This window comes from Manacus vitellinus, unplaced genomic scaffold (genome assembly GCF_001715985.3).
Source record: "Manacus vitellinus isolate BGI_N305 unplaced genomic scaffold, ASM171598v3 scaffold_19_pilon, whole genome shotgun sequence".
In the NCBI taxonomy this organism is placed as follows: Eukaryota; Metazoa; Chordata; class Aves; order Passeriformes; family Pipridae; genus Manacus; species Manacus vitellinus.
Window position 1 is genome coordinate 6,469,539 of NW_021939395.1, and position 27,913 is coordinate 6,497,451.

The 27,913-nt window shown below is 39.9% G+C and overlaps 1 protein-coding gene across 1 annotated transcript in view; it reads right to left on the reverse strand.

Annotated features, from left to right (window-relative positions):
• Positions 1 to 27,913, reverse strand: part of COL4A5 (collagen type IV alpha 5 chain) — a 57,276-nt gene that overhangs the window by 17,787 nt on the left and 11,576 nt on the right. Inside the window, exons 4-35 of the mRNA XM_029959102.1 lie at positions 27,656 to 27,700; positions 27,483 to 27,545; positions 26,737 to 26,790; positions 25,967 to 25,993; positions 24,656 to 24,736; positions 23,549 to 23,611; positions 23,007 to 23,042; positions 22,867 to 22,908; positions 22,668 to 22,760; positions 20,451 to 20,504; positions 20,288 to 20,344; positions 18,047 to 18,091; positions 17,899 to 17,952; positions 17,687 to 17,728; positions 17,088 to 17,220; positions 16,126 to 16,299; positions 15,609 to 15,692; positions 14,336 to 14,428; positions 13,663 to 13,733; positions 13,248 to 13,439; positions 12,648 to 12,816; positions 11,907 to 11,999; positions 11,712 to 11,816; positions 11,040 to 11,137; positions 10,625 to 10,775; positions 9,870 to 9,983; positions 5,508 to 5,675; positions 4,544 to 4,633; positions 3,614 to 3,763; positions 2,246 to 2,344; positions 1,150 to 1,239; positions 688 to 827 (exon numbers count right to left, since the gene is read on the reverse strand). Coding sequence (XP_029814962.1) covers positions 688 to 827; positions 1,150 to 1,239; positions 2,246 to 2,344; positions 3,614 to 3,763; positions 4,544 to 4,633; positions 5,508 to 5,675; positions 9,870 to 9,983; positions 10,625 to 10,775; positions 11,040 to 11,137; positions 11,712 to 11,816; positions 11,907 to 11,999; positions 12,648 to 12,816; positions 13,248 to 13,439; positions 13,663 to 13,733; positions 14,336 to 14,428; positions 15,609 to 15,692; positions 16,126 to 16,299; positions 17,088 to 17,220; positions 17,687 to 17,728; positions 17,899 to 17,952; positions 18,047 to 18,091; positions 20,288 to 20,344; positions 20,451 to 20,504; positions 22,668 to 22,760; positions 22,867 to 22,908; positions 23,007 to 23,042; positions 23,549 to 23,611; positions 24,656 to 24,736; positions 25,967 to 25,993; positions 26,737 to 26,790; positions 27,483 to 27,545; positions 27,656 to 27,700 — 2,970 coding nt within the window. The remainder of the gene's footprint in view (positions 1 to 687; positions 828 to 1,149; positions 1,240 to 2,245; positions 2,345 to 3,613; positions 3,764 to 4,543; positions 4,634 to 5,507; positions 5,676 to 9,869; positions 9,984 to 10,624; positions 10,776 to 11,039; positions 11,138 to 11,711; positions 11,817 to 11,906; positions 12,000 to 12,647; positions 12,817 to 13,247; positions 13,440 to 13,662; positions 13,734 to 14,335; positions 14,429 to 15,608; positions 15,693 to 16,125; positions 16,300 to 17,087; positions 17,221 to 17,686; positions 17,729 to 17,898; positions 17,953 to 18,046; positions 18,092 to 20,287; positions 20,345 to 20,450; positions 20,505 to 22,667; positions 22,761 to 22,866; positions 22,909 to 23,006; positions 23,043 to 23,548; positions 23,612 to 24,655; positions 24,737 to 25,966; positions 25,994 to 26,736; positions 26,791 to 27,482; positions 27,546 to 27,655; positions 27,701 to 27,913) is intronic.

Sequence of the window (27,913 nt, forward strand, 5' to 3'; positions counted from 1 at the left end):
TGAGAAAAAAGTGTCTTCCTTTTTTCAAGAAGAAACAGAGATTTTTACCCCATGATAATGCAGAATAAAAAAAAAAAGAAGTCTGTGGAGCTTTAATCATGCAATGTTTTTGCTAAATTAATTGTGCTCAACATCAGGTGTAAGGCATCACTGAAGACTGCAAGATATTCTGAAGATCTTTTTATCCCTTTTTTGTGGCTGGCAGAAAGGATGACATACATAAATGTTAATGCAAATATTTTATATAGACTTAAAAATTTTAAGCAGTAGCAATCATGCTATATTATTAGTAATCTATTCTTAAATGCAAGTTGTCTTATTTTTTTAATAATTAACTACATAATTAGACACAGGCACAATGTGATACTAATTGTATAAATCCCTAACAACTATGAAAGTGTCACAGGGAAGACTAGGCCACTAACTGAACCCAGCTTGAAAAGTCTGATAAACTATCTTCTCCTTTAACATGATTAAATTATATATAAATATTTTCACCTTTAAAATTAGAAATTTTTGCTCCCACCTGAAAAGAACAAACCACAGTCAACCCTGCTTGTTATTAATATACTTATATACATATTTACAGTTATACATAATAGATATTAAGCAATAGTTGGAAAAAATAATCAACAGAGAGTCTAATTTCCTCATGGACTTTTCAATCAAAAAATTTTGTAAAGGTACCTTTGGTCCAGGGGGACCAGGAATACCAATGGTTGAAAGCCCAGGGTCACCTTTCTCCCCTTTCAATCCAGGAAACCCCGCAGGCCCAGGCTGCCCTGGACGTCCTGCTATTCCTTGGCTGCCTTTAATCCCTGGGGGGCCTGTCCAAGAGAAAAAGTACAAGTTTTATAAATATAAATAAAACTTCTGCAGTAATTTACAGAAATCACTCAAAGTACAGTAACTGAACTAGAAATGACTAACAATTTCACTGGCTGGCTTTGAATACCTAATGTGGTTTTATTTTTAAAAACAAACTAAACTAATTATCTAAAAATCTCAATTATGTATTTAGGGCTTTATGTATTCCTCAACTTTATTGCTCTTTATTATTACATAGTACATACAAGCAGATCCATCTTTGTACTATATAAAAGGAAAACACTGTCCCAAATTAAGTAAAATACAAGCACAGAAACTAACCTGGAAGGCCCATCTCTCCCATAGCACCTTTTAATCCTGGAGGTCCTGTTGGTCCTGGCTGCCCAGGAAGCCCCATGTCTCCCTTGATGCCTAGGAGAGGTGTGATTTAGTTAATTAATGGCAATAATTAAAAGTTTCAGATATTCATGCATTCTCATATGAATCTGCTTGTCATCTAATTACTAAGGCAGTGGATTTGAAGTTGCTTTAGGCCTCATACTGCTCCTACATGCTTTTTCACACTCATTTGTAGTAAAATATTAAAGACCTTCAGTTTGTTCCAAGCAAAAATTCAATCAGGGCAACTGCTAATTTGTTTTGAAGATTAGTCTAATGAAATGGGTCAAATTTCAGTCCATGATTTAGCCACCATCTGAAAATATTTCGTACTGGTGTGACTTGGTCTCTCCTGAGTTCTGAGTTCTGCAGAATGAACACATTATCTCTTTCTTACCTGCAACAGGTATTGAGCAGCTTCTATTACAGAATTAAATGCAACCTACAATGCCCAAACTAGTTTGAATCCTGGATGGTTAAAAATATTCCCCAAGCCCAACAAGATATTTAGAGCAAGGCCTACATTAGACACAGCAAGCAAGGACTCAAGATCTTGGAGAAATCGTTACAGCTGTGGGGAGAAACAGTGCAAAATAGAATTTGTTTTCCTGATCCTTGCAATTCTTTAAAGCAAAGATGTGACACCCAGAAACACCTTCTGCAATACATTCATTTGGCCATTTGCAAAGTATAATCGTTAACAATATAAGAAATAAACATTTGAAACAACAGGTCCTGTTGGCAGATCCTGCAGTTGTGTTGCTTGCTGAACCAGCAAAGCACTTTTCCAGTCATCCTAAAAGCTACCCTAATCTTCAGTGGGATCAGCTTAAAGCAGCTTTTGGGTCTGTTTGAAGGAAAGAGGTCCAAGCATGCTGTTTGGATAATGACTTTGAATGTCCCAAAACTGTGCTGCAGTTTTAAGTGTAAATTTCTAAGCTTTGCTTAGATATACCTGGATTAACATCCCAATTCCGTGTTATGAAAGCTCATGCAAATTCTTACTCAAAGCTGTCCCTCTGAGGCCTTGTGTACTGACCTGGCAATCCTGGCACACCTGGTGGGCCACTAAGTCCTGGTGGGCCTGGGTCACCTGGGAGTCCTTGATAACCTTTCTGTCCTGATAAACCAGGAATACCTCAAAGGAAAAAGATACAGTTTATTGTTATTACTATTACTACTACTGTATGTTTTCTTTCACCTTAAAAGATCAGATGTAGCTAGAGGTGAACAAAAATCCAAATAGGGATTTTTCTTCAATAAATATAATTCCTCCTACTTTAGCAAAGAGAAGTATCACAGAACACAAAATATTGGTTCTGGAAAGATTAAAATTACTACAGAACAGGAACAATATAAGAAAGGAGAGGAAAAGGTAACTTTCTGACTACTGCAAATACACTTCATTCAGAAGGACTGTCTTTCAGATGAGCAGATTCCATGCTAACCTTTCTGTATTCACCCTGATTATTTATATACAAGTTTAATTACATTGCTACACCAGAATCACTTTGGGACTAATACATTATAAAAAGCAAAGCATGTGTTTTAGCAGATTTTTCCAAATTCCATGTGGTAGTTATCCCATACAATGACTTTGTGTTGCCCTGCCTTAAACCTGCTTCTACAGCTCTTACTTAACAGAGGGGAAAGAAAGAAAAAAGAAAGTAGTGTCTTAGGATCCTACCTAGGCTTCACAGAAATTAATACAATAGATAAATTAGCACAATAATGGCTGGGACAACATTAGGGAAAGGCATTCTGGTTCTCTGCAGGGTAGAATATTTGTACTCTTCTCAAGACTCAATTAGAGTTCAAAGGAGGTATCAGAACCCCAAGTGGGGGAGGAGTGGAAAGCCACCAAAAGTGAGAGAGAAAACAGACTTGAGTGGACTGGGAAAAACTTTCAGGCTGCCAACTTCCCAAGTAGAAACACACACACAGATGACATATAGCTCAGAGGTGGGTAAACTTAGAGACACCCAAAGGGAGAATCTGGAGGTGGTGCATGAGCAGATGACCTGTGTAACTTCATCCTAGAAGGGAAAGGCCCAAAGGCCTTTGAGGCAGCAGGAATGCAGCCAGTGCAGCAGCCATGACAACTATCTCTCATCATGCTTAGGAATAACACCTAGAAGACTGAACTGTAATCCTGCTGAAAGCACCTCAGTGCTATTACAATATTGCCATGTGCCAAATAATAGTACCATTGCAAACTAACCATACAGAGGAACTTGGCCATATAACCCCTTTAAAAAGGCCTAAAATATAAGACCCGTAAGCCACAATCATATTCTCAGTTTATTTCTTTCTGTAAGAAAGAATGAACTGTAATGGATTCAGTCACAGCTCACTTTTATCTGTAGAGGACAAACCACCTCCCCAGACCACATGCAAAGTTCTTTACCTGGAACACCTGGCTCTCCTTTTTCTCCTTTTGCTCCCAGCTGTTTTGGATCAACTTTTCCGGGTGGACCTGGCAGACCTGCTTCACCTTTGATGCCTTTCTGTCCTACCGGTCCAGGAGGCCCCGGCGGACCAGGCAACCCACTGTTACCTACAGCAGGAACAGATAACAAAAGGGAAAAGAATATAATCCTTAAGGTAGGCTAATACATTTGTAATGCTTTTTCTTACCCAGGGAGTCCATGATTTAGTCATGAAGTTGGAATTCACTAAATGATCAGTCAGTTTATGCAAGGCTGCTCACAAGCACCTTGAGCCCTGGAACAAAGCTGAGGGATGGAGTGCACGGGGGTGTCTGTGAGCTCTGGGCAGCCCAGCACAGAGGAACCAGCTGTGTCTGTATGAGCCACGTTTACAGCTCCCAGAGCCCCACCACAATGGGCCACCAGCAACAGCTACAGCAGCTTTGGATTCACAGCCTCCCTGTTCCAGGGAGATAATTGGGGTTTTCTTCTACCAAACTCTTCTTCTCCTACGAGGGGGTTAGGAAAATGCAGATAGAAGAGTTTCTCTGTGATACCTACAGAGCTGATTTTGGATAACCCCATAACCCAAAGCTACTGATTTTCTTTCTGTTCCTTTAAGCAGACTTCACAACACACTTCAGAAATATTGCTTTACTTCAATGCCATCCATCCAAAGGAAAAGTTTAAAATAGCTAACAATTCATGACATCAATTAAGCAGTGTGACTGAATGCTATGGCTCAAAACTCCAAAGCAATTCTGAACATCAGCACTGTCAAAAGAAGATAACTTAAGCAGGTCCCAATAATGAAGATCTAGATGTTAGTATTACAAATCCTCCTTCCACACAGGACATGGAAAACAGCATTCTGCATTCTCTTCTGGGGTGTATAAAACAAACATTACCTTTCAAGCCAGGCAGGCCATTTCTTCCAGGAGTTCCTGGAGGCCCTGGAGGACCAGGAGCTCCCATGACGCCCATCTCACCCTTGGCACCTAAAGGCATTGAATCACCATTGTCATTCTGAACAAAACCTCAAGACCTACCAGTACCTTAATTTTACTTTCCCTGCCCCTCTATGGTATTTATGAACCAGCACATACATATAAAGCCTGTGTTAAGGGAATTACAAGCACTCAGTTCTTGTATAGATCTAAATCAGATACAATGACACTTGAAAATTGTGGCACATTTTCCACAGTTAAGTCCTGGGAAGAAAATTTGCAGTGCTCTGTTATGGCAGAAAGCATATTTGTACCTTCAAGAAGTTTAGTTCCCTGGTTTGAAACACAAATACTTGTTTGAAGCAAACTTGAATTTAGTGAAAGCCAAGAAGACAATTAAGCACACACTACTTTTAGAATGTTTTGTATTGTCCCCTCTATCAAAAGGAGGGACTCTCACTTTTGAGATTTCTGTTTCAAAGGACAAAACAGACTAGCTTAACTGAGTAGTCTAACATGTAGAATAAGGAAAGTAACATTTAAGACTATGTAGCATTCTTAATTATTTTCTTTAAAAAATTTTATTTCTAAATTGTAGCAGTGACTAGAAAAAAAATCACAAAATAAATTAGAAAAGTTTCATAACAAAGATGATCAAAGTCACATTTGAAAGTTATGAAACAGAACAATGTGTACAATATTTGAATCAAGTTACATGGAAAAGTGGAAAGGTAACAAGGATTTTAATGCAACAAATTTTGTTACAATTTTTTTTAAAAGTATGAGATGTAACAGTTACATGTATCCAACTTTAAATAGGTAGGATAAACATCAAAGTTCAATAAGCTGTCATGGCCAAGCATAAAGAGCATCCATCTGTAACTACAGCTTGGTCTTTGTCCACAAGTAAAATATATGAACTTACCTGGAAATCCAGGTATTCCATCCCTGCCAGGTGGCCCAGGTGAACCCTGAGGCCCTGGTAGACCAGGGGGTCCTGGATATCCGGGGGTTCCTCGGTCACCTGGAGGACCAGGAACGTCGAAGCCTGGAGGACCTGGATCCCCTTTCTCCCCTGGGATGCCTTGCAATCCTAGAGAATGTTGTTAAGACACAATCTTTTAGAAAAGTCAGGCAAGGCTGAGATCTGTGTGTCTCTGGGTGCACTGCTGTAGGAATAGCTGTTTTATTTGCAGTCCATTCCTAGCAGTGATGAAAACCCTGCAATTCTTCTAAAGCAATTTATTTTTAATGGCTTCCAAGTGTTAAAAGGCCATATTCTCCTGAAGATAGGCATTACTAAAATTTTACCAAGGTGTAGCAAATGCAATTAAAAAAAATAGTCTCTAAAGAAAAACAATTGTCTTCAACAACCCTTTAAGCCTGACTTATAAAGCAAAAAGCTAAAATTGATTAGACTGGTTTGTGTTTTATAACTAAATATTGAAATTCTTATATTTCCATTAATGACTCTGTTTTACTACATCCTAAGATAACATTGGCTGAATATTTTTGAAGGCTAGCAAAATTTTGCAAGGCCTTACATTTCCCTGAATGAAAAATATGAATTGTCAAAATATGCTTAAGATTGTTTAATGCTAATGACACTGAGCTCGAGGCACTGCTGGGGTTTCCCTCCAGTGCACAGTGGTAGTGAAGATGCTCACTCTGGAAATGTAGCTGACAAAAAAGGATTATTCATAAATCTAAAGTTAAGAAAAGGCTTTGGTAAAGAAACCACAGTACCTGGGGGACCTGAGGTTCAAAAGCCAACGAGTTAGAGCTCATCAGGAAGTTGAGACAGGTAGCAGTAAGGAGTTGTAATAGTCGTTAAGTTAGGAAACAAAATAAAGCACATACACATTAGAACAAGGAAAAAAAAATCTACCTGAAGTTACAGAAAGCAGATCTAAGTACAAAGAATTCAACAGTAATGCAGTTAAGAGAAACCACACTGCAAGGACACTCCAAGTTTTTTCAAAGTCTTTTTCAAAGTGCAGCCACCACTGTATGCAGAAACAACAGTGAGATATTTTCAAATATTGATGGTACATTTTAAAAATAAAATTGTTTTTGCCTCTCTTCTTGTCTAGTATTCTCTACAAAAGTAGAGAATAAGCTTTTCTGAGATGTTTTTTTACAAAACTGCCATACTAGATACTGGCTTGGACATCTTCTGAACACCAGAGAACATCCTACCAATCAGCTTCTTGTTGGCTGGCCTCACATTCTTCAAACAGGGATTTTCAATAGATGCTGCTTCTTTACTACACAAAAAGCCTTTAAATATTTTCCCCCATTCTTTTGGTTCTATTATGCAAATGTACATTGTTACACCCACAGACAGTATATTGAATATGTGCTGTGACATAATCTACTGAGATAATGACACCACCGTGCCAAAACCTCCTAAGTAACTCCCAGGCAGCAGAACTTTGTAATGGTGACCCCACTCTGGGCTGCAGGAACAAGTTTAGGAGTGATGTCATCATGTGTTCTTTGCACACTGAAAAGGCAGATGGAGTTTTCTTGATGGCATAAGCTGTAGACTTGTATTTATTTAATGATAAGTATGCTCCCCTTTGGCAGCAGCTTATCACTGCACTAAACTGTGGGGTCATGTGCCTGGAACTGCTTCCTCTCCAGAGGAAAAACAGTACCAGATGATGCTTAAGGGAATGCACATGCTGTGTGTTTAAGGGCTTTCTATCAGCAGGAGGAAAAAAAAAAGAAAATAATGTATTACCCAATAAGAGGACAAACTTCTTATCTAGAACGATAAAGATACTTTTGCAAATAGAAATTAATTCTAATTGAATTTCTAGTTCTCAAAAATTTAGCCACATCATAATTAAAATAATACAGACAACACAGTAAATTCTAAAGTAATTTGTTACATATTTAAAAAAAAGAAAAATGTTGAGCTACTGCAAACTATTTGAATAAATGGTGGTGCAGAGAAAGGAAATTCTGAACAGGGAAATTCTTACAGGAATTTTCCAAATTATCTGGAAAACAGAGCCTCAGAAACTTTACCCTAATGTTGCATAAAGAAACAGAATTAAAACAGCCTGGTAAAACAAGCAAGGGATGGGAGATGGGAATGTAAGACATTGTGCACAAAACAGAGACAGAGCAGTGCCAAGGGAAATAACAAGGATTTCTCAAGCATGCATTAGAGTTCAGAGCCACCATGCTGTTAGTAGCCACAGTGATTAGTCAGTACAGACATGAAGAGTGAAAACAGAGGCATTTCAAATCCATCAGCTCTAGTGATCATTGTGCATTTGCCAACATTGGTGTTTTGTGGAATAAATCAGTGATCACATGAAATCAAGTTCTGGCTAACACCAGAGATGTTACAGGAAGACAAAAGAACATGCACTGGATGAAACATTCGAACTCATGCTAACACATCCCACCCCTCACCCCAAACACACGCCTGTGTTCCCTGCTGTTCCAGTTTAGCCCCAAGTGCAGCTCAGGACTGTACAGTCAGCACAGCAAGCCAGGCACAGCATCCATCCCCTGGCTCAGGGAACCCCTGTGCACATTGCCCAGACCCCTTCTGTCCCTGGCTCTCAGTACTGGGCACATTACAGGCTTGCTGGTGCACTGACCACATGTTCCTTCCCCGCTCAGAAACCTGTGAAAAAACAGCCCTAGACATGACCCACACTTTATGCATGTGAGTAGAACTCAAGCTCCACGGGTCTACTTATTCAAGTGCTTGCCTACCTTTAACTTAAGCACTTTATGAACTGGGAGCTGAGATTCGGCAAAGATCTGAATATGATCAACTAATCCACGACCCATGGTCTTAACAGCTGGCCATGAATTTGTCAGCATGCATTGCAAACAATGCCAAACCCAGTGCTGGCATACAAACACATTCAGAAAGTGTAGCTCACAAACATGCAATGCAAACATTCACACAGGCATGGCAAGAACCAGATGGATTTTGAAGGGTTTGTTTCAGGGCAAGGCTGCTCAAGTCCACAGAAATGTTCTCACTGTGGTGACTGCCACATATTTGCAACATCAAGGGTTGATGCACAGCAAGCCCATTCACTGAATGAAGGGGAAAGGAATTTCCCTAAACAAACTTTGTGAATAGAATGATGTGCATGCATGCACATGTACCCTTTGTGCACAGAAATGGAACAAGTTCATATCTTCATCAGTCACCAGTCATTTTGGACAAAAGATAACCAAACTCACATCAGAGACATTATTCCTAATTATCACCATTCTTGGATTCTACTTTGTCAATCTAATTTAAAGCTATCAGGACTCATAAAACTTGTTGGTTTTGCAGGGGAAAAAAAAAAGTGCATGAGGGAATCAGGAATCCCAGAACTCAGAGGTTTCTGTAAGAAGACTTCTAAAGCTCTTTTCTAGCTGGGTTTATGACAAGATGAATGTGTGTGACCTCTTTTATTGACAGGCTTTTGTTAAAACAGTATCATGTCACTACCTGAAGAACACTTTCTCCTCTACAAAATAATGAACCTGCTAGTTTGGAATACTCGTGATTTCTTCCTTTCCACATTAACTTGAGTTAAATTGTGCTTCAGTTTCCATTAAAGAAAAAAAAAAGAAAAGAAAAAGTGCCTGGCCATGCTAGGGAGAACCTGAATTACTGACTTGATTTTGCACTCAACAAGTAAGTAGAGGGAAGACAAAAAGCATTGTATAAGGAATTGAGTTTGCTTTTTTTCCAAACCAGAACTTAATTTTCTAGATCAAAATGTAAAAAAAATATTAAAAAATACCTTTCATCCAGTGAATTTGGAATACAGCTTGGTAAGCTAGAAAACCATTTCAGAATTTAAGAACCATCTTGCTGTTTGAAAGCAATGTAAAAATAGCACAGTACAGGCAGCTCAAAGCAACTTTCCTCCTCTTCTGTATCCCAAAACCTCTGCACTAGCATTGTGCTCCCTTCTGTCTTGTCCTGAAGAATATGAACTCTAAGGATAAACTCCTTCACAGAGATTTTGGCACTATCTGTGCACAACACTTTCTAGAATTTCTGTTGAGACTCTAAGCTCTCTCCAAAGTGGGCTTTTACACCCTTGAGATTTATGCAAGTTGTGCAAATGGCAGGGCTGAATGTAATCCCACTCTGATTTCAGTAAACATCATGATGTACCAAGTTTTGCCAGCTTGACTGGCAAAACAGCCAAGCTAATAGACATGAAGTCTCTATCTTTTCTTGCTGCCTTGTGTAGCTGCTTGGTGCAGGCCAGAAATAACCTAAGGGTACAATTCATGCAAGTTTTACCTGGGGGGCCAACTGGACCTGGAGGTCCTGGAGATCCAGGTGGACCTTGACCACCAATGCCAGGGATGCCTGGTGGGCCTGGGAGTCCTGGTGGTCCACTTGGTCCAGGATCACCTAAAAGAACACTCTTGTTTAGTTAAATACTGAACTCAGTTCAGAGACACTCACTTTCAGAGCAGAGTGCCTGCACATTGTACTTGATGTCTCGTTCTTGCAAGCAAACAAATATTGATCCAACACAGGAAAAAACACACTTTGGAGGCTATTTCTGAAAGCCAGAGATTTGTCCTGACTCAGTGTGGAATGCTTGCAGTTTAGGTTTCTAGGCTACCCACAGACATATTGCATCATCATCCACCTCAAACTCAACAGGTGCTCTCCAGCAAACCAGGCTGGGCAGGTCAATACAGACCATGACCAAGAACAGCAATAAGTGAATTGTAATGCTCTGCATGTTGAAGCACAGTGTATCTAAATGACAATTATCCTATTGATAAAGTTTTACCCCCACGTAAACATGATTTGTCTTTAGAACACAGACTTTCAGGTACTGACTCACAGATTGGTATTTACTCCCTTGCTTGCCTTTTGAGAACACAATCTTCCATTTACACAGGTGTGTCTGATTTGGAAAAATGGACCCTGAAGTAATTGCTCTGAAGTCAACACTGCTTGTATTTCACTGCCATATGCCTCCCAGCACATCTTCATTTTTAAAAGTTCAATAGGAACAGAAAGAGGAGAGTTCTCCATACCTTTGGGCCCTGGAGTTCCATCAAAACCTGCTCGTCCTGGGAGACCAGGGTTTCCTGGGAAGCCAGGATCACCTTTAGGTCCTTGAACTCCTTTTATGCCTGGGGGTCCTGGGGGTCCAGGTGGTCCTGGAACTCCGAATCCACGATCCCCCTATTACAAATTAAAAAAAAAAATTAAAAGGGATTTTTCTAAGTTTATCCTCTCCTAAAAACATTCAAGTAGCAAAGGAAAAATGACCATCATCTTACAGTGCAATTTCTATTTTACTACTCTCACTCAGACCTCAGGCAGAGAATGTGACTTCCCTTCTCATCAAAAGCTGAGAACAAGAGGTGAAATCCTCCTCACCATCTTCCCACTGATCCAGAAAAATCTCTAAGATAAGGAAGTTTTATACTAAACACAAATACAGACCTTCTGTCCCGGGAAACCAGGTGGTCCAGGAGGTCCATCTAGTCCAGGGCGACCTGGAGCTCCTGGAGCTCCGGGGGGGCCTGGAGTCCCTGGGAAACCTGCACATAACATGAAGGTTAGGGCAGGAGAAAGGACACCAGAGAGCATTAAAACAACTCTTCCAGACACGCCTAAGGCCCATGAAAAGAGGTTCTGTGCTAGCTCAAGTGTCCTTGGGGGTACCTGTTTGGCTGAGGTAACTTTTGAGCATAGTCTGCCACAGAGGATCTCTGGGACTCTCAAAGTGGGGCACTGCCCATACTGTGTGCTATTGCAAAAATTACAGTCAACATCAGAACCATTAACATCTTGAGACAGCATTTGGAGATCTTTTATTGATTGAAGCTCACTTCCCAAAGTTTTATCCATTTGCTTTTTGGCCTTGATTTACTGAAGAATGTAAGTGATTGGGAAGGAGCAGGACAGTGAACAGTGAACAGAGAAAAAAAAAGAGCTCAGCAGTTTTTTCTCCTGATATTTCTGAAACTATTATAAAGATGTATAAACATAAGACAAACATCTTTTAAAGGATTCTAGAGACAGAAAACAACTCACTAGGAAAAAGTGCAGACACCCCCCCCCTATATACCCTCTTTCAACCACTACAATACAGTACCATGGCAGTAAACACACCTTTTGGGCCTGGTGGTCCTGGAAGTCCAATGCCAGGAATACCTGGCTCTCCCTTTGCACCTGGGATGCCAGGTAAACCACGCTGACCTGGCTGGCCAGGATCTCCTGTGAAAAGAAGAACATCAACGTAGTTATCCAGAATCAGTCAGAATAAAAAGATCTTGGAATTCCTTGGATATCTAGCTGCTGCTTTACCTGGAAGACCTGGATCACCACTTCGTCCTGGAGGACCAGGGGGGCCAGGAACTCCTGGTTCTGTAATAGTCTGTCCAGGGTCACCTTTTGGACCTAAAACAAAAAAGCAGAAATATGAATCACTAAGTAGGAGTTTCTTTTCTGTTTTTCTTTCAGCAGAAAAAGATGCTTACAAAGAACTCAAACACCAGCAACACTTTACCCAACAGGTTTTCCACTCCCAAGCCCCACAGAGCACCCAGAGGCTCAGAAGCCTTGTTCAATGTTAAGACAGTTTTCTTGCAATGTTATTTTTTTCTAGTTTTGTCCTAGGTACCATCAAGTGATTAGTATTTTCCATAGCTGACACCAGCACAGCTTGATTAGGATCTGTGTAGTTGACAAGCAAGTAACAAAAGCAAACTTGTTCAAAGCAAACCCTTGTTTTCAAAAGCTGTTGTAACTGCAGGATGGTTAAGCACATGCCAGACAGTTACAATGCACTTCCACTGCAGTCAGTGGGGAAGGAGAAGCTTCTCTGGAGGTCAGAGCAGAAGGTGAGGCACAGCAGTAACATGGCACAAATGCTGCTCACTCTGTGATTCTGTGATGACCCTCAGCAAGGGAGCTCATAAATACCAAGTCTTACAATGCCTCTGGGAAAATCTTAAAAGCAGCATCGTGTTCTGAGAACTATCTGGAGCAAAAGGGCAAAGCTTGGTTTTGCAGTGTTTGCTCAATGGCACACAGAGACCCACTCACCAGGAACACCAGGAGGCCCTGGACGGCCGGATACACCTTGGATGCCCTTTTCACCAGGTGAACCTTGTGGACCAAAACCAGGAGGTCCAGGAAGCCCTTTTTCTCCAGGAAGACCTGGTATTCCTGGATCACCTGGAATACCCATTTCTCCTTTGAATGCAACGCTGCCCTGAAAACAGAAAGAGTAGCATGGGAAAGATCATGTATTTACTATCAAAGGAGTAAAGTGTTTCATCACTTCTGTTTTGAAACTCTTGGGCACTTTCTACCCTTCCAGCTCTTAAGACCATGAGCTGCCTACATCTTACTAATATGGGAGAGAGCAGGCCTAAACCTGGCTCCTTAATTCTTCCCACTACATATAGACAAGGGCAGAAAGGACCATCTGACACTGCCCAAGAGAAGTCTCAGCTTATTTCTAGAGGCACTGACAGATTTAGGAGGTACCTCAGTGCATCATCAGTAGATTGGCATCTACTGAAGAGCCTTATCACACTCAGAAAAAGTGCATTGCCAGTCCTCTTCTCTGCACTATGTCAAATGCATGCAGGACTTCCCCAAATATCCATCCAATCAAAGACAGCATAAAATGGAACTCACAGGTTCCCCCTTAGGGCCAGGTAAACCTGGCAGTCCATCTCGACCAGGAGTGCCATCTATGCCAGGGAGGCCTGGAGGTCCTGGGAAGCCGGGGTCACCTTTGTCACCTTTCATTCTTGGAGAAATTAGGACATCCCCTGGGTCTCCTTTAGGACCAGGTCTCCCAGGAGCACCTGGGGACCCTGGGAAGCCCTGAGGGAATTAAAAAAAAAAAAAAGAAAAGCAGAAAAGCCTTTTAGTTTTTCTTTCACTCCATCTCTAAGTTTGGCACAATATAAGGATTATGCATTCAAGATAGTTATGGACAAAAAAATTAGTATTAGACAAGAAATTATCTTGACTCTTTACAGATCTATGAATCATGCAAGACAAATGAGACACTATTTTCCCACCAGAACATAACACCACCACTTACTGGTGGCCCTACAAGGCCAGTTAATCCAGGAAGCCCCTTTTCACCTTTTGGTCCAGGAAAACCAGGAGAACCTGAGTAGTGCAGAAAAACATAAAACAAAAACCTAAATCTGGAGAAGCTGTAAATATCAAGCATGCTGATTGCATAGATAATATGTAAGTTGTTTTAAAACCAGGCAAAGTTTACTCGGGGTTGTTTGTTTGGTTTTTTTTTTGAGAGCTCAATTTTATTTTAGCAGAACCAAATTTGCAACTCTAAGTTAAATCAGTAGTATCAAAAAATATCACGCTTTTAAAAAGCTCCAGCTCCTCTATTATTCCAGGAATAGCAAGCAGTAGAAGTTAATTTTTGTCTTTCAGTTAAATCTACAACAGAGCCTAAACCTTCAATACACAGAATTCTTGCAAGGCTGTCTTTGAGCAGAGAAATATTTTTGAAAGACTAGATTTTCAAAAAAAGAGTGATTGTTTTACACGTCTCCAGCCCCTTCCTTCCCAACACTCCCCAACTGTGCAAAATACAACCTGTACCAACTACATACTGGAGCTGGCAACTGTGCCTCTGAATTTGTACCCAACACACAGATGTATTGTTACCATTATACACAGATACTCAGCTAGAAGGGTGACTTTATGGAATATATTAAGCAGACTAGTGAAGCCCAAAGCCTCACCTGGACTACCCGGAGGTCCTGGTGGTCCTCTCTCCCCAGGAGGCCCAGTTACTCCAGTTCCTATGCAGTTGAAGCACGTGTCTCCTCGATCACCTAAAAAGGTTTGCATTGAAAAATCATACTTGAGCATCACATGTTAGGAAACATTAAAAGAATTCAGCACAACAGCAATTGTCTTCTTCCTACTGTTTTAAAATTCCAGGTCCAAAATGACTATTTTAAATAATTATTGCTTAAATATTAGGTTTCCCCCATGAAAGCCAAAATGAATCTTTTTGGTGACTAGGAGTCAGACAGTCAATATCGGATATAATTAGAATTGATTTAAGATGACAGTGCAAAATAAATTAAAACAAAAAAATGCTTTCAATAATAGAAAATAAAACTATGGACGTTTTCCTCACCAAATGAGTCCTAAAGTAGGTACTTGACACTTTAAACTACAACTCTAAAACACATATATCAAAATTCCAAACTTTGATTGAACTCCAAGAGTGCAAAATAAATGCTGGGAATGTTTCACTGATTTGACAATAAACTAAAATTACTTCATTTTTTAAAAAGAGTGGTTTCAAGGAGTTTAGGAATTTTCTTCACAACAGAATTTCTTAATATTTGAGCACTTCATTTAGGTTAATGAATTATTCTCTACAATCTCCATGAGGAAAAACAGTTCTGTTTGAAAGAGGTACAAAATTAAGTGAGATGCCCAAAGTCATATAAGATGTCCATGGATGAGCTAGAAAAAGATTCTCACTTACCCATATCAGCATCCTCATTGCAAGGTTGTCTTTTTGGAAACAAGGATACATATTAAATATGACTTTCTTTTGCTTACCAAACAAAGAAACTCACTGTAGATTGACCAACTCAATTTCAGTGTTGCTTTCCATAAAAAAATCTCAAACTTATTAATGAAGCATAGAAGGTTTTCACACAGACTTGGCAACTGCTGTTACAGAGCACTCAGTTTCTGTCTACCTGGGAGATACTCATAAACCTCAAGTTCCATTTTACTTCATTTTGAAGCACCTGATCTGTGCTCAGCCCTAGCACTGGTTGTACCCTCAGTCACTTTGGGACTCCTGTGCTTTAACATTAGATGAAGGAGTATCCTATGCCCAAAGAAACAGCTGTCTTACTCAGAAACAGAAAATATCTGCACTCAACCCTACTGGGAAGAGACACTGTTAATCCTTATTTAATGCAGAGTTTACATTTTTTAACAAGCTTCAACAAAAAGAGAAAAACCAAGACAGCCATGACACTGCACCTTTCTGGCCTCGCTCCCCTGTAAAGCCTTGTTGTCCCGGAATTCCTGGAGGACCTGGTGGCCCCTGCTCACATAACCCTTCACCTAAGGAGAATCAGGAGAGGTTTAATGATCAGATTGTGTATTCTGACAGCAGCACTGAACACATGAATTCAGGACAAAAGTGTACTTCCTAGTATTTGTGTGGATATTCTAATATATCCCCCTAATCACAGACCAAACATTTTGGCAATTCAGACAGAGGACTGCTGGTGACAACACACACACATAATCCAAACTCAAAAGGAAAAAGTCAGTGATATTACACATCATCAGTTCTTCACAACCTCAACTATCTCCCACTGCTTCCCATTTCCATCTCTACACTACACTCGGATATTCAGCCTCACATTTTGAAAACATGCATATGAAACATCAGAGTAAGGGGACTTACAGATGCCAGTGCCATCTAGACAATAAAATCCTTCCTGAACCATGTTAGTCTCCTCTACTTGCTGTCTGTGTGATCCTCACTTACCAGGAGGAACAGATGGTGCTGGTGGCCCTGGGGGACCTGGTGGTCCTGGAGGTCCTCGTGGTCCAGCAAGTCCTGGCTGCCCAGGAATAGAAACACCAGGTAAACCTGGATCTCCCTTCTGTCCTCTCTCACCAGGTAAGCCAGGTGGGCCAGGGGGTCCAACAGTAGTGATTCCTAGGATGAAAATAACTTAATTCTTTGCCAGCTCAAAGGTGTACATCACATTTTTGCAAGGATGACAATGATATATGAAGACTAACATGCTACAGATAAGACTCTTTCCATGTGAGTACTCCATAATATTACATTTATGGAATCAAACTACAAGTTGATGTGCAGTGTTTGCCATATGCACATCTTACATTTTCAGAGATGTTTGTTTGAAAAATTGACCTGACATTGAACATCTGAATTTATGAAGAGAAAAAAAACCAAAACAAGACTAACAAAAGGAAGTATTGATGGGAAAAAAAAGAATATATACAAGCTGTACCACAGAATTACAATGTTCTTCTCTGTGCATGTACAAGGCACATACAGGTGTCACTGCTCACTCCCACTGCAGACTCAGTTCATCTCCTCCTTTACTACTGGCCAAGGACAGCAGAGAATAGGTTTGATGGCCAGGTACCACACTTATGGTAGACAATACTTTCTCTGTGTAATCCAATGGATAATGTATGTTAGGGGTAAATGATTAGAGATAAATTATCCCCAGGACTATTAAGGCAGAATCTGATTTGCATCCTCAGTTCACCACAGCAAAAGCAATGAATGTTCAGAAATCCTCACGCTATCCCCATAAGCTCGAGACCGCCCTTCAAGCTCAAAGGTAGTTCTAAATAGTTCTGCCTTAATTTGCTGCTCAGTCCTTCTGTCAAAAAGAGTGTGAAAAGACTGTGAAGCCAAATATCAATTCAGACATTTGAGCATACAACTTATTTTAAAGTTTGCACTCCTACCTGGAGATCCTGGCAAGCCAGGTGGGCCTGGCCTACCAGAGAATCCACGATCCCCTTTGGCTCCTGGAAGTCCTGGCAATCCTTTGCTACCTTTTGGTCCCACTGCTGCATCAATGCCTGGTCTTGGAATGACCTGTAAATGTTTCATGCTCATGTGAAACAACTTGCCAAGAAAAGAGTTACTGGAATGGTAAAGAGATGTGAGGGGGGGAAAGTTCAACGTACTTTGAACCTTATACCAATGACAGGATGCTTTCCCTACTGCACTGAATTACCAGGTGGAATTCCAGTAAAGAGCACTTCCCAAGAGGAAGCTGTTTGACTGCCAAGCCAACATAGCTACAGCAGGATTCAGTGAGACTGACTCAGTTCTGCTGGGCTGAGGTTATAGTCCAGCCTGTGTTTGCAACCCAGCGAATCTGAGAGCACAGAATTCATCTTGAAAGAAGGAAACCATCATTTCTATCACTGAATATATGAAAACTTCAATGGAGCTGTTATTGTTGTACCCAGAGAAAAGACTTTCAGTCTGACAAGAACTACAATGAAACAACACTGCCAACCAAATGCAGAAAGAAAATAAAGCATCAGCAACTTACAATTCCAGGAGGACCAGGGGGACCCATGTCACCTTTTTCACCCTACCAACGAAATTAAGAGCATTTTTCATACTGTGCAGTAGTACATAAGCAAGTTATTGCAAATATTCCTCAACACTGCAAAGCATAGGTAATGCAATTCAGACAGAACTGAACTCAGTGATGGCAGATTTTCAATCTATTATGCAATAATGACAGAAAACCTGGCATACCTTTTCACCATCTCTTCCTGGAGCACCATTTATTCCAGGCCCACCGGGTAAACCCTTCAAGAATAGAAAGATAATCACACTTAGATCTCCATATCAGAAGAAAGCTTATAAGGAGTCTGCTTAGATCAGAAATGTATGAGTTACTCACATCCCTACCAGGCTGACCAGGTTCTCCATCTTTGCCAGGCTTTCCCTTCAAAGACATAAATATGCATTGAAATAAAATGCTTCAGTGGTGAAGAATTTTCATGGAAATTATGTTACTTATTTCCCATTTTTTCAGTAACCAAACTGCCTCTAGAATGCAGTCCTTGGGACATATATGTCAAAGACATCAAGCAAGTATAATCAATGGAGTTACCTAAACTGAGGTTTGCATTTTGAAAAACAGAGCACAAAACCATGACAAGTCTCAAAAAAATGTTGGGTGAATACAGCACAAAATTATCTCCAGTTAACTATTGCTCATTCACTGTGGTTACTACTCCCTTTACTTTAACACTACAGAAATCCTTTATTTGGAAAATAGATCCTAAATCCCTAAACACTAGAACATTATATTTAATTAGGAAATTAGTATCTTGTGACCAGTGAAATTAAATACAAACATTTTTGTGTTTGAATTTTAACTCTCCTTCAAATCAAACACAATTTTCTCAATAGTATCAACAAAAATACAAACTGCAATTCTGCTCTAAGAAGTGACTTCTAAAACCCATCTATCCTTGCTGAACAGCTTTGTCATTGCTGCAATAAAAGCAGTGCAAGCTCCACTTTATTCCAGACCATTCCCTGGGCAGACAAATGTCACTCTATTGTTCGAGTTACAGAAGCTGTGTGCCTGGGGGGCACCTGCTGGAACACAACTAGAATAGGGGATTGAGCTTCACCAAGACCAACTCTCAGTCACTGAGAAGTTGTTAATATGACCTCACAGATATAGTGTATCAGAGTATAATGTGATTTGTGAATTCCTTATTATTAGTGATGAATTCTGACTCTCAAAAATGAGGTTTTAAGATTTCCTGTGAATTTGCAGAACTATCCCTTTGAATACACAGCCTGACATTTTTATGAATATACCTGAAATGAGCCATACAGAATCATATGGAGCCCTAAAAGGCAACTTTTAAGTAATTTAATAGCAAAACTGCACTTTAAGTATGCCCAAATTCAGAGTAATAAAACCAAATAAAAATGTTGGTAAACACGATTTTGGCAAAAGGCATCTGACACATCCCCTCAGGACTTTTATCCTTTCAGATCTTTGCAAATTCATGTGGTTTCCATTTACTTTTGTAGAGAAAAGTAACAGTTCAAAACCCACTCAAAATATAATGAGACTTTTGGCTTTTCAAAGCTGCCTCATTTGTTATGCTCCTTAAAGGAGACAAATCAAAGCCCTTCTATAAATCTCAGCAACTAAGAAGGATTTTATCTCAAATACCAAACATTTGTTTCCACTGTATTTATTTCCCATAGAAATTGGAAAACCTACTACCAATATATTTCTAAACAGTGTTTATATATTGTCCAATTAACCTGAGCAAGACTTGTGTCTTGATTTTCAAAGGGGCCCAATATGTTGATGAAACTATGTGTTCAGAAGCTGTGGAAGTGAAAATACAGAATGCTTTGAGCTGCTAACAGCTTGCCTTCTCTTTCCTGGTCCAGCCCATGTTATTTTCATCCTATTTCTTAGCACTTCTATGATCTTCCTCAGCTTTTCTGAGCTGTGATATCCATTTAAATTCCAGGATTGATTTGAATCTAGTCAGGAACAAAGTGACTCATGCTATCCCTAGATACAGCTATCCTGACTTGTCCCCTCCCCAGACAGCACATAAATTGAGGCAATATCTTGGGAAGTGACAAACAGATTTTTTGGTCTTAATGCAGCGTTCAGAGACTTGGTTTTGTGACTCACCTCACAAGTAAACCCACAGAGAATGAGTTTACATAGACCAGCTTATATATACATATATATACACACACACACCAATGTGATGCTGCTTGGCAACCCAGTACATAGCAAACTGAATGAAGCCCCTTTGTAAAAGGGAAAAGAAAACTGCTGCCTCAGACAAGCAGCCCAACAACTTTGAAGAAGGTTACCTGTTAACCAGGTAACATAATTCAAATTATTTTCTCCTGCCCCCAAAACTAAGATCCACAAGGTAGATAATTCTTTCAGAAAGCACTGAGAGAGCCAGAGCTAGAAGCACTTTCATGACCCACGTGCATCATCTACAAGTTTGCCAGGTTACAAGGGGAAAAAAAGTAGTTTCTTACCCAGAGGCTGATGGCCCCACCTGAGTTCAACATTTGTTTAATTCTCAAAGATAACACTGATTGGAAAGATAAATGTTTGGTTAAACAGACTACTTACTCTTTTGCCTGGTTCTCCTTGCTCACCTTTTTCACCTTTTACGCCACCGGGAAGACCCTGGACACACAAATGTCATCTTAAACTGAGCCCACATGCCAGAGTAGAATGAAGTTACAGTTCTGATACAAATGCAACAAAAAAGAACTAAGAGAGTTCTACTCACAGGAGGGCCTTGTGGCCCAGGAAGTCCTGGTGGGCCTGGATCACCTGGAATACCCTGTCAAGCATGGGCAAAGAAAAAGCAGATTAAAGCCTCCATCACTCCCTAATAGCTCAGCTGATTTTTATTTTTTTTTAATAGAATTTTTTTTTGCTGTCACTTAGACTTCCAAGTTCTGAAGGAGCATATTTATTCTTTCTTTGTGTGGAACTTCAAGAGCATCTATAAATTTTATTAACTGCCCATCCTGTTTATTTAGGTGATTCACTCCACTAAGACACAACTGCCTCCTGTGTGCACTGCAGCAGCTGGTTTGGTGGCCTGCAGCTGCTATACAAAAATAAAAAGAAGAAAGAAAGAACAAACAAATTCCAGATCCTGCTGAAATTACAGGAGCAACAGTCATTAGATTACTGGTAATTGCTGAAGTTGAGAGGCCATCAGGATCAAAGTGTGTTTGTCAGAAAGTGTTAAAAAAATTTGGGTTTCTATTTTGTCTTGTTACACCTTTGTACCAGTTATTAAATCTTTTCACCATTAACCTACAGAAAAGTTACCAGCTATTGAATCCACAAAAAGTTTCTGTGCAGTTTCTTTTATTTTCATGGAGGCCTCCCAGACTTTTACAAGCCCATCTACACACCTGATTTTAGTCAGAGATCACAGGTGGAGGCCCACAGCAAAATTTGTGTGTATTTCACAAAAAGAGTAGCTGTAATGTTAAAATTTTTTACTGATTGTGTATTACCAAGCATAAACTTTGTTGAAATAAAAACAAATTTGCAAACTTTGAAATCATTGTTAATGTTGGCCAAAGGCAAGGCACTCAGAATGTGTTTGTAAGTCTTAGTGCTTTAAAAGGAATGTAGGTAGAATACTTTCATTTTGTACATTTACATAACTTAATGCCAGTATAATTAGTCCTTCAGGGATCCCTGATGACAGAGGCAAATTGCTCTGACCCCAATAAAATCAGATGAATTTTTGCTTCAATGAAAGTGTAATCAAAATGTCACCTTGTCTTTCCTTAGAATTACAAAGACACACAGTCCTGCTCTTTATCTTCTGTCCTACCATCCAACAACAGAGAGACAAAACCAGAGCCTGAGACCTTTCTAGGATGACTGCACATTGCAAATGTACACCAGTGCCTAGTTCCAAGTAATGCCTTAGTGGTGCCTAATGTTCTTCTGAAAGGAAGGGTAACAAATGGCTTTGATCAAGATCACCTGCTCCCTGCCAAAATAAAACACTGCTGTGTATCTAAGCTTTCTTCTCTGACACGTTTCCCAAGATAAAAAATTGGAAAGGAAGAAACTGATCCAAATACAGATGGAGGAAACTAATAGTTTAAAGTTCAGTTACCACAGTGACATTTGCAAAATAATCAGAGCATAAAAACGATCACTCACTACTTCTGCCTCAGAATATCTACCTCAACTCTTGTATTACTTAGGGTGGTATTTGAGAATACCACAAAAGCTTCAAAGAAAATGTGACATCTAACCACCCATGATCTTGCTGGTTCTGCTCAGACTGCCCATGACTGGCAGCCAGAATTAAACAGTGCTGCAAAATGTTCCCCAGTGAAAAAGAAAAAAGTGTAATAACTTTAAAAACGGTTACTCTCCCCATGGCTTTTTGGCACTTATGGGTGGGGAAGGATCCATGCAAATCAAACCAGCAGTTTGAGCTCACTGTCACAATACAGCTTGATAATTACTGTTGAGAGGCCAGAAACCGGGAAAGCACTTTATTCAAACCACAAGGAAGAAAAGATCTTGGGGCATCAGTAATGACAAAAAAAAAAAGAAAAAAAAAGGGAAGGAAAAAAAAATCGAATTAAAATTTTTGAAAGACTTCCTCACAATGGATGACATAGCTGGTTAATTAGTGGGAATCTGAATCCCCAGACTGCTTTGAAAATCGCAGTCTGGGTGTTCCAAGGAATGAGAATATTTTAACTGCTTTTACTGTTACTGTGAACTTCCTTTAGGAGAGTTTCTTAAGAATAGTTACTTTACCAAGGGAAGTAACTGGACTAATGTGACTGGCATGCTTGCTATTAAAGGAAAAGTACTCAGGCCTGGAACAGGCAGTACTCTGAGAAAAATAACAGAAGCTCTGCAGTAAGCAGGATGTGAACATATATGAGCCAAACCAACAGAGGCTGCAGCTTAATCACATGCTCATTGCAGATGGATGTAGTGCCCCACTCACCTGATCTCCTTTCTGAAACTCAATGTCATTTGGTCTTTTCTGTTCTCCAATTTGTCCTGGTGGCCCTGGAGGTCCCTGAAGACCTTGTTCACCCTAACGTGCAAGAACATGCAGTTTGTTACAGGCAATACAAGCCAAAATGACAAGTGTAAGCATTTTGAAAGTAATAAGCAAAAATATCATCGTGATCCCTACTCACTTTTTCGCCTTTGGGTCCTTGGAAATTCAAACCCATATTACCCTGCAAAAAGTATAACTCATCAGCCCTTAGAAGTCACAAATAAACAGAACGAAAAAGAAAACAGTCCATCACCACCATCAAAGAGGGAAAGAAAATACCTTGGGTCCTGGCAGCCCTGGTGGACCAGGAGGTCCCTATTAAAAAAGGAAACCAAAAAACAAGTCACTTCCAAGCACTTTACACGCCCTTTGTGGAAAAAAACCCCAAACCACTCCCTGTGTTGACAAGGCACCTTGCCTTCCTCTGAAAACTCTTTTTCATGCTATTCAACTTCACAAATGTGTAAGAAACCAGTTCTTCCTTCAAGCAAGAGAGTAAATGAAATTAAACAGTCAGGTATTAAACATCCTACTCTAAATAAGCTAAATCTTGTCCCTCATGTTTCACACAAATAAGAAGACTGCACAATGATTCAGTCCAATTTAAGCAAAAAAATGTCTGAGAACAGGCTGTTTCAAAAGTATCTTATTTAACCATGCACAGTAACAGCTCCAGGGTGGACTGAATGCATGGTTGCTGCTCTCAAAATACTGAGTCCTGACTACCATGATCTCTGCACTTCACTGACCTGCCTCTGAGAACACGAAAGAAGTAACTGTCCTGTTTAAGATTTTATAAGTAACAGGTTAAAGAAACTTACCGTCAAACCTGGGGGCCCTGGAGGGCCAACTGGACCTGGTATTCCCATGGAGCCAGGTGGGCCCTGTTGAGAAAGTGGAGGAGGCTATGAGACGCACCTTTTTAGGAAAAAAAACCCCCAGGTAAGATCTTCAAGGTCAAAAAAACCCAACAGTGGCATCTCTTACATGTCAAATCAATGTAGTTGACCACTAACCTACCAATGTGTCCTTGTGGAAAGGCCTAAAGGGGTGTACATCATGTTAGGAGTGTTCTGCTCTCAACATCAATACATCTCTTTGGCTTGGATAAGGGAATGCTTTTTTGTTTGTTCTGAACTACTTTTGCACTTTCTTTCTCTTCATGCACTGAGAGAGAACAACAAAACACTTTGTATTTGTGATTCCTCCCAGCCAGGAACAGACAATAGGGAAGCACAGATCAGAGGACCAGAAATGCTAACAGGCTCAGTCTGGTCAGAATAGCCTGGGGCTTGCCTCTCTGTACCAGGAAATGGGAGTCTGGCTTCTGTCCAGTTCAGGCCGATAGACTCATTTTCGGCTCCCCTTGTTCTTCCACTAAAGCAATGAATGGCTCAGTGGGGAAGCACAGGGCCTGGAGTCACTAGCTGTTTTCACAGAAGACTGCTGGGAGAACAGAAACACTGTTCAGGAGGTGCAACATGAGGAGAACAGCTGAGAAATTACCCTCTCCTTCCCACCATCCAAAACAGCGGCTACAGCCCAGAAAGCCAGATGTTACTTACTTTAACTCAGGGTGAAGAAAGGAAGGGAACTCCAGAACTGATACAAAGAATGTCTAGGAAGGGGGAACAGGCAAGGGAAATAGAGAAGTAAGTCAGTAACTGTGAGTGCTGCTGTCTGCTGGATACCACCTTCCTGACCAGGGGACCTTTCTGGCCTCTGTGGGTCAACCTATTAAGAGCAATATGGAATCACACACTTTCCCTCGAGTCATAAATTAGAGGTACATTAAATGTGAGCCCTGAATCTCCAAATAAACATCTGAATCCCCTAGCACCAAATCTTCCAATTGTGCTGTAATGCAAACACTGTTCACATAATCCTTTTTGGCAGAACACAGCCTAGTAGTACTTTATGCAACTTACAGGTATCCCTGGAAGACCTGGAAATCCTGGGTCGCCCTTCTGTCCTGGCAGCAAGGATGTAATTATTTCACCTGCTTCACCCTAGAAGAAAGAGCTGACTTTAATTAACAGCACCTTTTACAATTCTTTACTACCATTCTGACTTTAAAGCACTCAGAGCTATGTTCCACCCTAGCAGTACACTTTAATGTAAGTACCAGATTCTCCAAGAATAGCTCTTTTTAGGAGAGATGAAGACTTTTTAAATGGCTAAACTAACAACTATTAAAAAGTTTCTTTTCTACAAATATATCAGCATTGGTTTAAATTCCAAAAGATTAGGGTATTGAAACAAAAATGCTTCACAAAAGAAACATTCTAGCTCTCCGTAAAAGCAGTTGATAGGGCACAGCAGAAAAAAGGCTCATTCAGCTTTTTCCAGTGTCCCACCTCATGAAAGTACTGCTGAGTATGCTGTTATAAACAGTCATGTTTTGTGGTCTATATTGAAGCACAGTTTCTTACTGATTCCAGGAAATACCTTTGTCTATATTGAAGCACAGTTTCTTACCGATTCCAGGGAATATCTTTGTTTTAAAAATATGTGTTCAGATAAGCTTGCCTTTCGATATCTTGAAAATAATTGGGGCAAAAAGGAGCTGAGAAAAACAATTCAGCTTAATAGTCACAATTTCCCAGCACCAGTGTTTTGTTGTCCTCTCAGGAGTTTATTAGAACAATTCTGTGGGTCAAGTTTCCTTTCAAATAGATTTGAACCAAAACTGATGTTTTGGCCCATGCTCAAATCAGTCAAGGATACAACCAAAACAACCCTTAAAACATAAAAGGGCTTCTTAAGGTTCAACATCAGATCATGAGACTATTTACGTCATGAGAAAAAGCCATCTAGGTAATCTATACAGTTCAAAGCACGTTGTCAAAAGGAACCTAAGTTGTTGTACTATTCCCTGGATATTCTAAGTCACTACTGCTTCGTCTCCAGTGGTGTTCTTGAGTACTCACAGGTAGTCTGATGGTGTGTTTGGGTGCTTGTTTTTGTTAACTTGATGCCTCACAACACCAACACTGTCCCTCACAGTTCCAAGGAAACCACTTTCAGAAAACACTCTGCTACTTCTGGAACTACTGACCCAAACTGAGTAAGCTACTGCAGAATTTCCAGTCAGCTGCACTGGAGTGGCCTGGAAACACTAAGAATGTCACTCCAGAAACCAGTGGATGCACATGGCCTTGCATGAAAGCCAGCAGGTTACTCAGATCACACTGCACACCATGCCTGGTTAGTATTTCAATGTGATACAGCACACTTACCTTCATACCTGGCAGACCAGGGGGTCCCTTTGTTTAAAAGAAATAAACAAAAAAAAATAAAAGAAAGATCAATAGAAATAAATAACTGGTGTGTTATTTGCAAACCACTAATCAGATCTACACCACAAGGCAAACATTAAAGATAGAAATTTAAGAAAAGCTATGAAACAGGAGAAAGTAAATTTTTTATGAACTTCAGAATAAAATGGAAAAATTAGAGAAGAACTTTCACAGTGAGTGTTGAGCATTAGAGAGATTGCATTTCCATTTCTTAGCAATTTGTTTCTTTATTGCCTCCTATTATCCATCCTGTCTACTACATCTCTTTCTGTTTGTACTTTGGTTCTGACAATCACTTTGCTGTACATCCCTGTGTTTTATACTGAAAACATCCAACACTGTGTCTCTTTTTGCTGCCCCATTAATCACCAGTAAGGCTCTTTGGATGTACCAGATGTCAGTATCAAGATCTTACTTTTCTGACACATAAGCATGTATCTGTGTTTTTCTGCAGGTGGTAAAGCATCTCAGCATGTGAGAATTCAAAGGGGTTTTTATGAGCTTTACCACAGCACACAGCAGAAAAGCTCACTTTTATTAGACATCTAAAGTACTCTGATTAACCATAAAAAGAAAAAAATTCTTATTTATTAAAAGAATAACTGCAAAAAGAGGCTGATATTTATCCGATTTTTCACAGATCTAAGTAGATTTTTCACAGATCTCCTTCAGTGGATCACAGGGAGTTGATTGGGAAATCTTTTACTTACAGGAGGCCCTTGTAAACCAGGAAAACCCGGACTGCCTGGGAATCCACGCTCTCCCTTAGGGATGAAAAAAAAAAGATTAGCCAAAACTAAACCAAAACATAACAAAACCAGATAAACAAATTTTGACTGAAAGGTCCAGTTTCATTGCTAGCTTACAACTCCAGAGTAGCAAATTCTATTGGAATAAGCTGTAGAATAAACACTTAATTAATTCACACAACTGATTGAAACACAGATTTCCACATTCAGATATTTCCACATATTTTCAGTCCAAGTACTACACTAGAGACGGAAAACACATGTAGTGCTACAGAAGATTAACTCATAGGAAAATCTGAATGTAAAGCTAAGTAACATGTTAGCATAAAGTCACTCCTTCCAACAAGGACATTGAATCAGTATTTCCAATACAATATTATTAAAAATTAATAATTTAAAAGTCTCACTGTTAAGTAATGAGTTTTTCTTGGTAGCAAAAGTCTACTATAAAGATGAGATGTAGCATCTGATCTAATTATCAGACTCTCAGTTGTAATCTATAAAATTAAGGATTAGAACAAAGAATTTACTACACTGGCTGCAGAGTATAAATGTTGTGTCTTGGTGCTGGCAAAACTTGTGCTTTAAGTACTGGACCATGTTATTATGTTGCACATAATAAACTAAACCTATTGGCTATAGCCAGGAGAACAAGAGCTCTTTACCATATTATTGTTGCATTGTTAAGAATTTTAAAGGTATTCCACCTTTGTTCCATTGCATCCTGGGATACCCTGAGGTCCTGGTGGCCCATCTTGTCCTGGTAATCCCTTCAAAGTGGAAAAGAGGAAAGAAAAGTTAGATTGTAGGAAGATGTTCTGGGCCTGAAAGTACAAAAAAAAAACCCAGATTTGTATCTATACAGACTATTCCTACTCACAGGAAGTCCTGGTGTTCCTGGAAATCCTGGAAGCCCTGGCGGTCCCTGAAGGAAATGAACCACATTTGAAAGAGTACAGTAAGAATAGATGTGCAAAAGGATTCACCAAGATTTTACTCAATGTAACTTATTTGTGCAAATGTAAGTAAACAAAACCAGAAACATCTGAATCACCTGCAAAAAAAGAATGCCATGCTGACAGCCCTCGAGATTCTTACCAACCTTTCAGGAACTATCCACAAAAACACAGAAAAGATA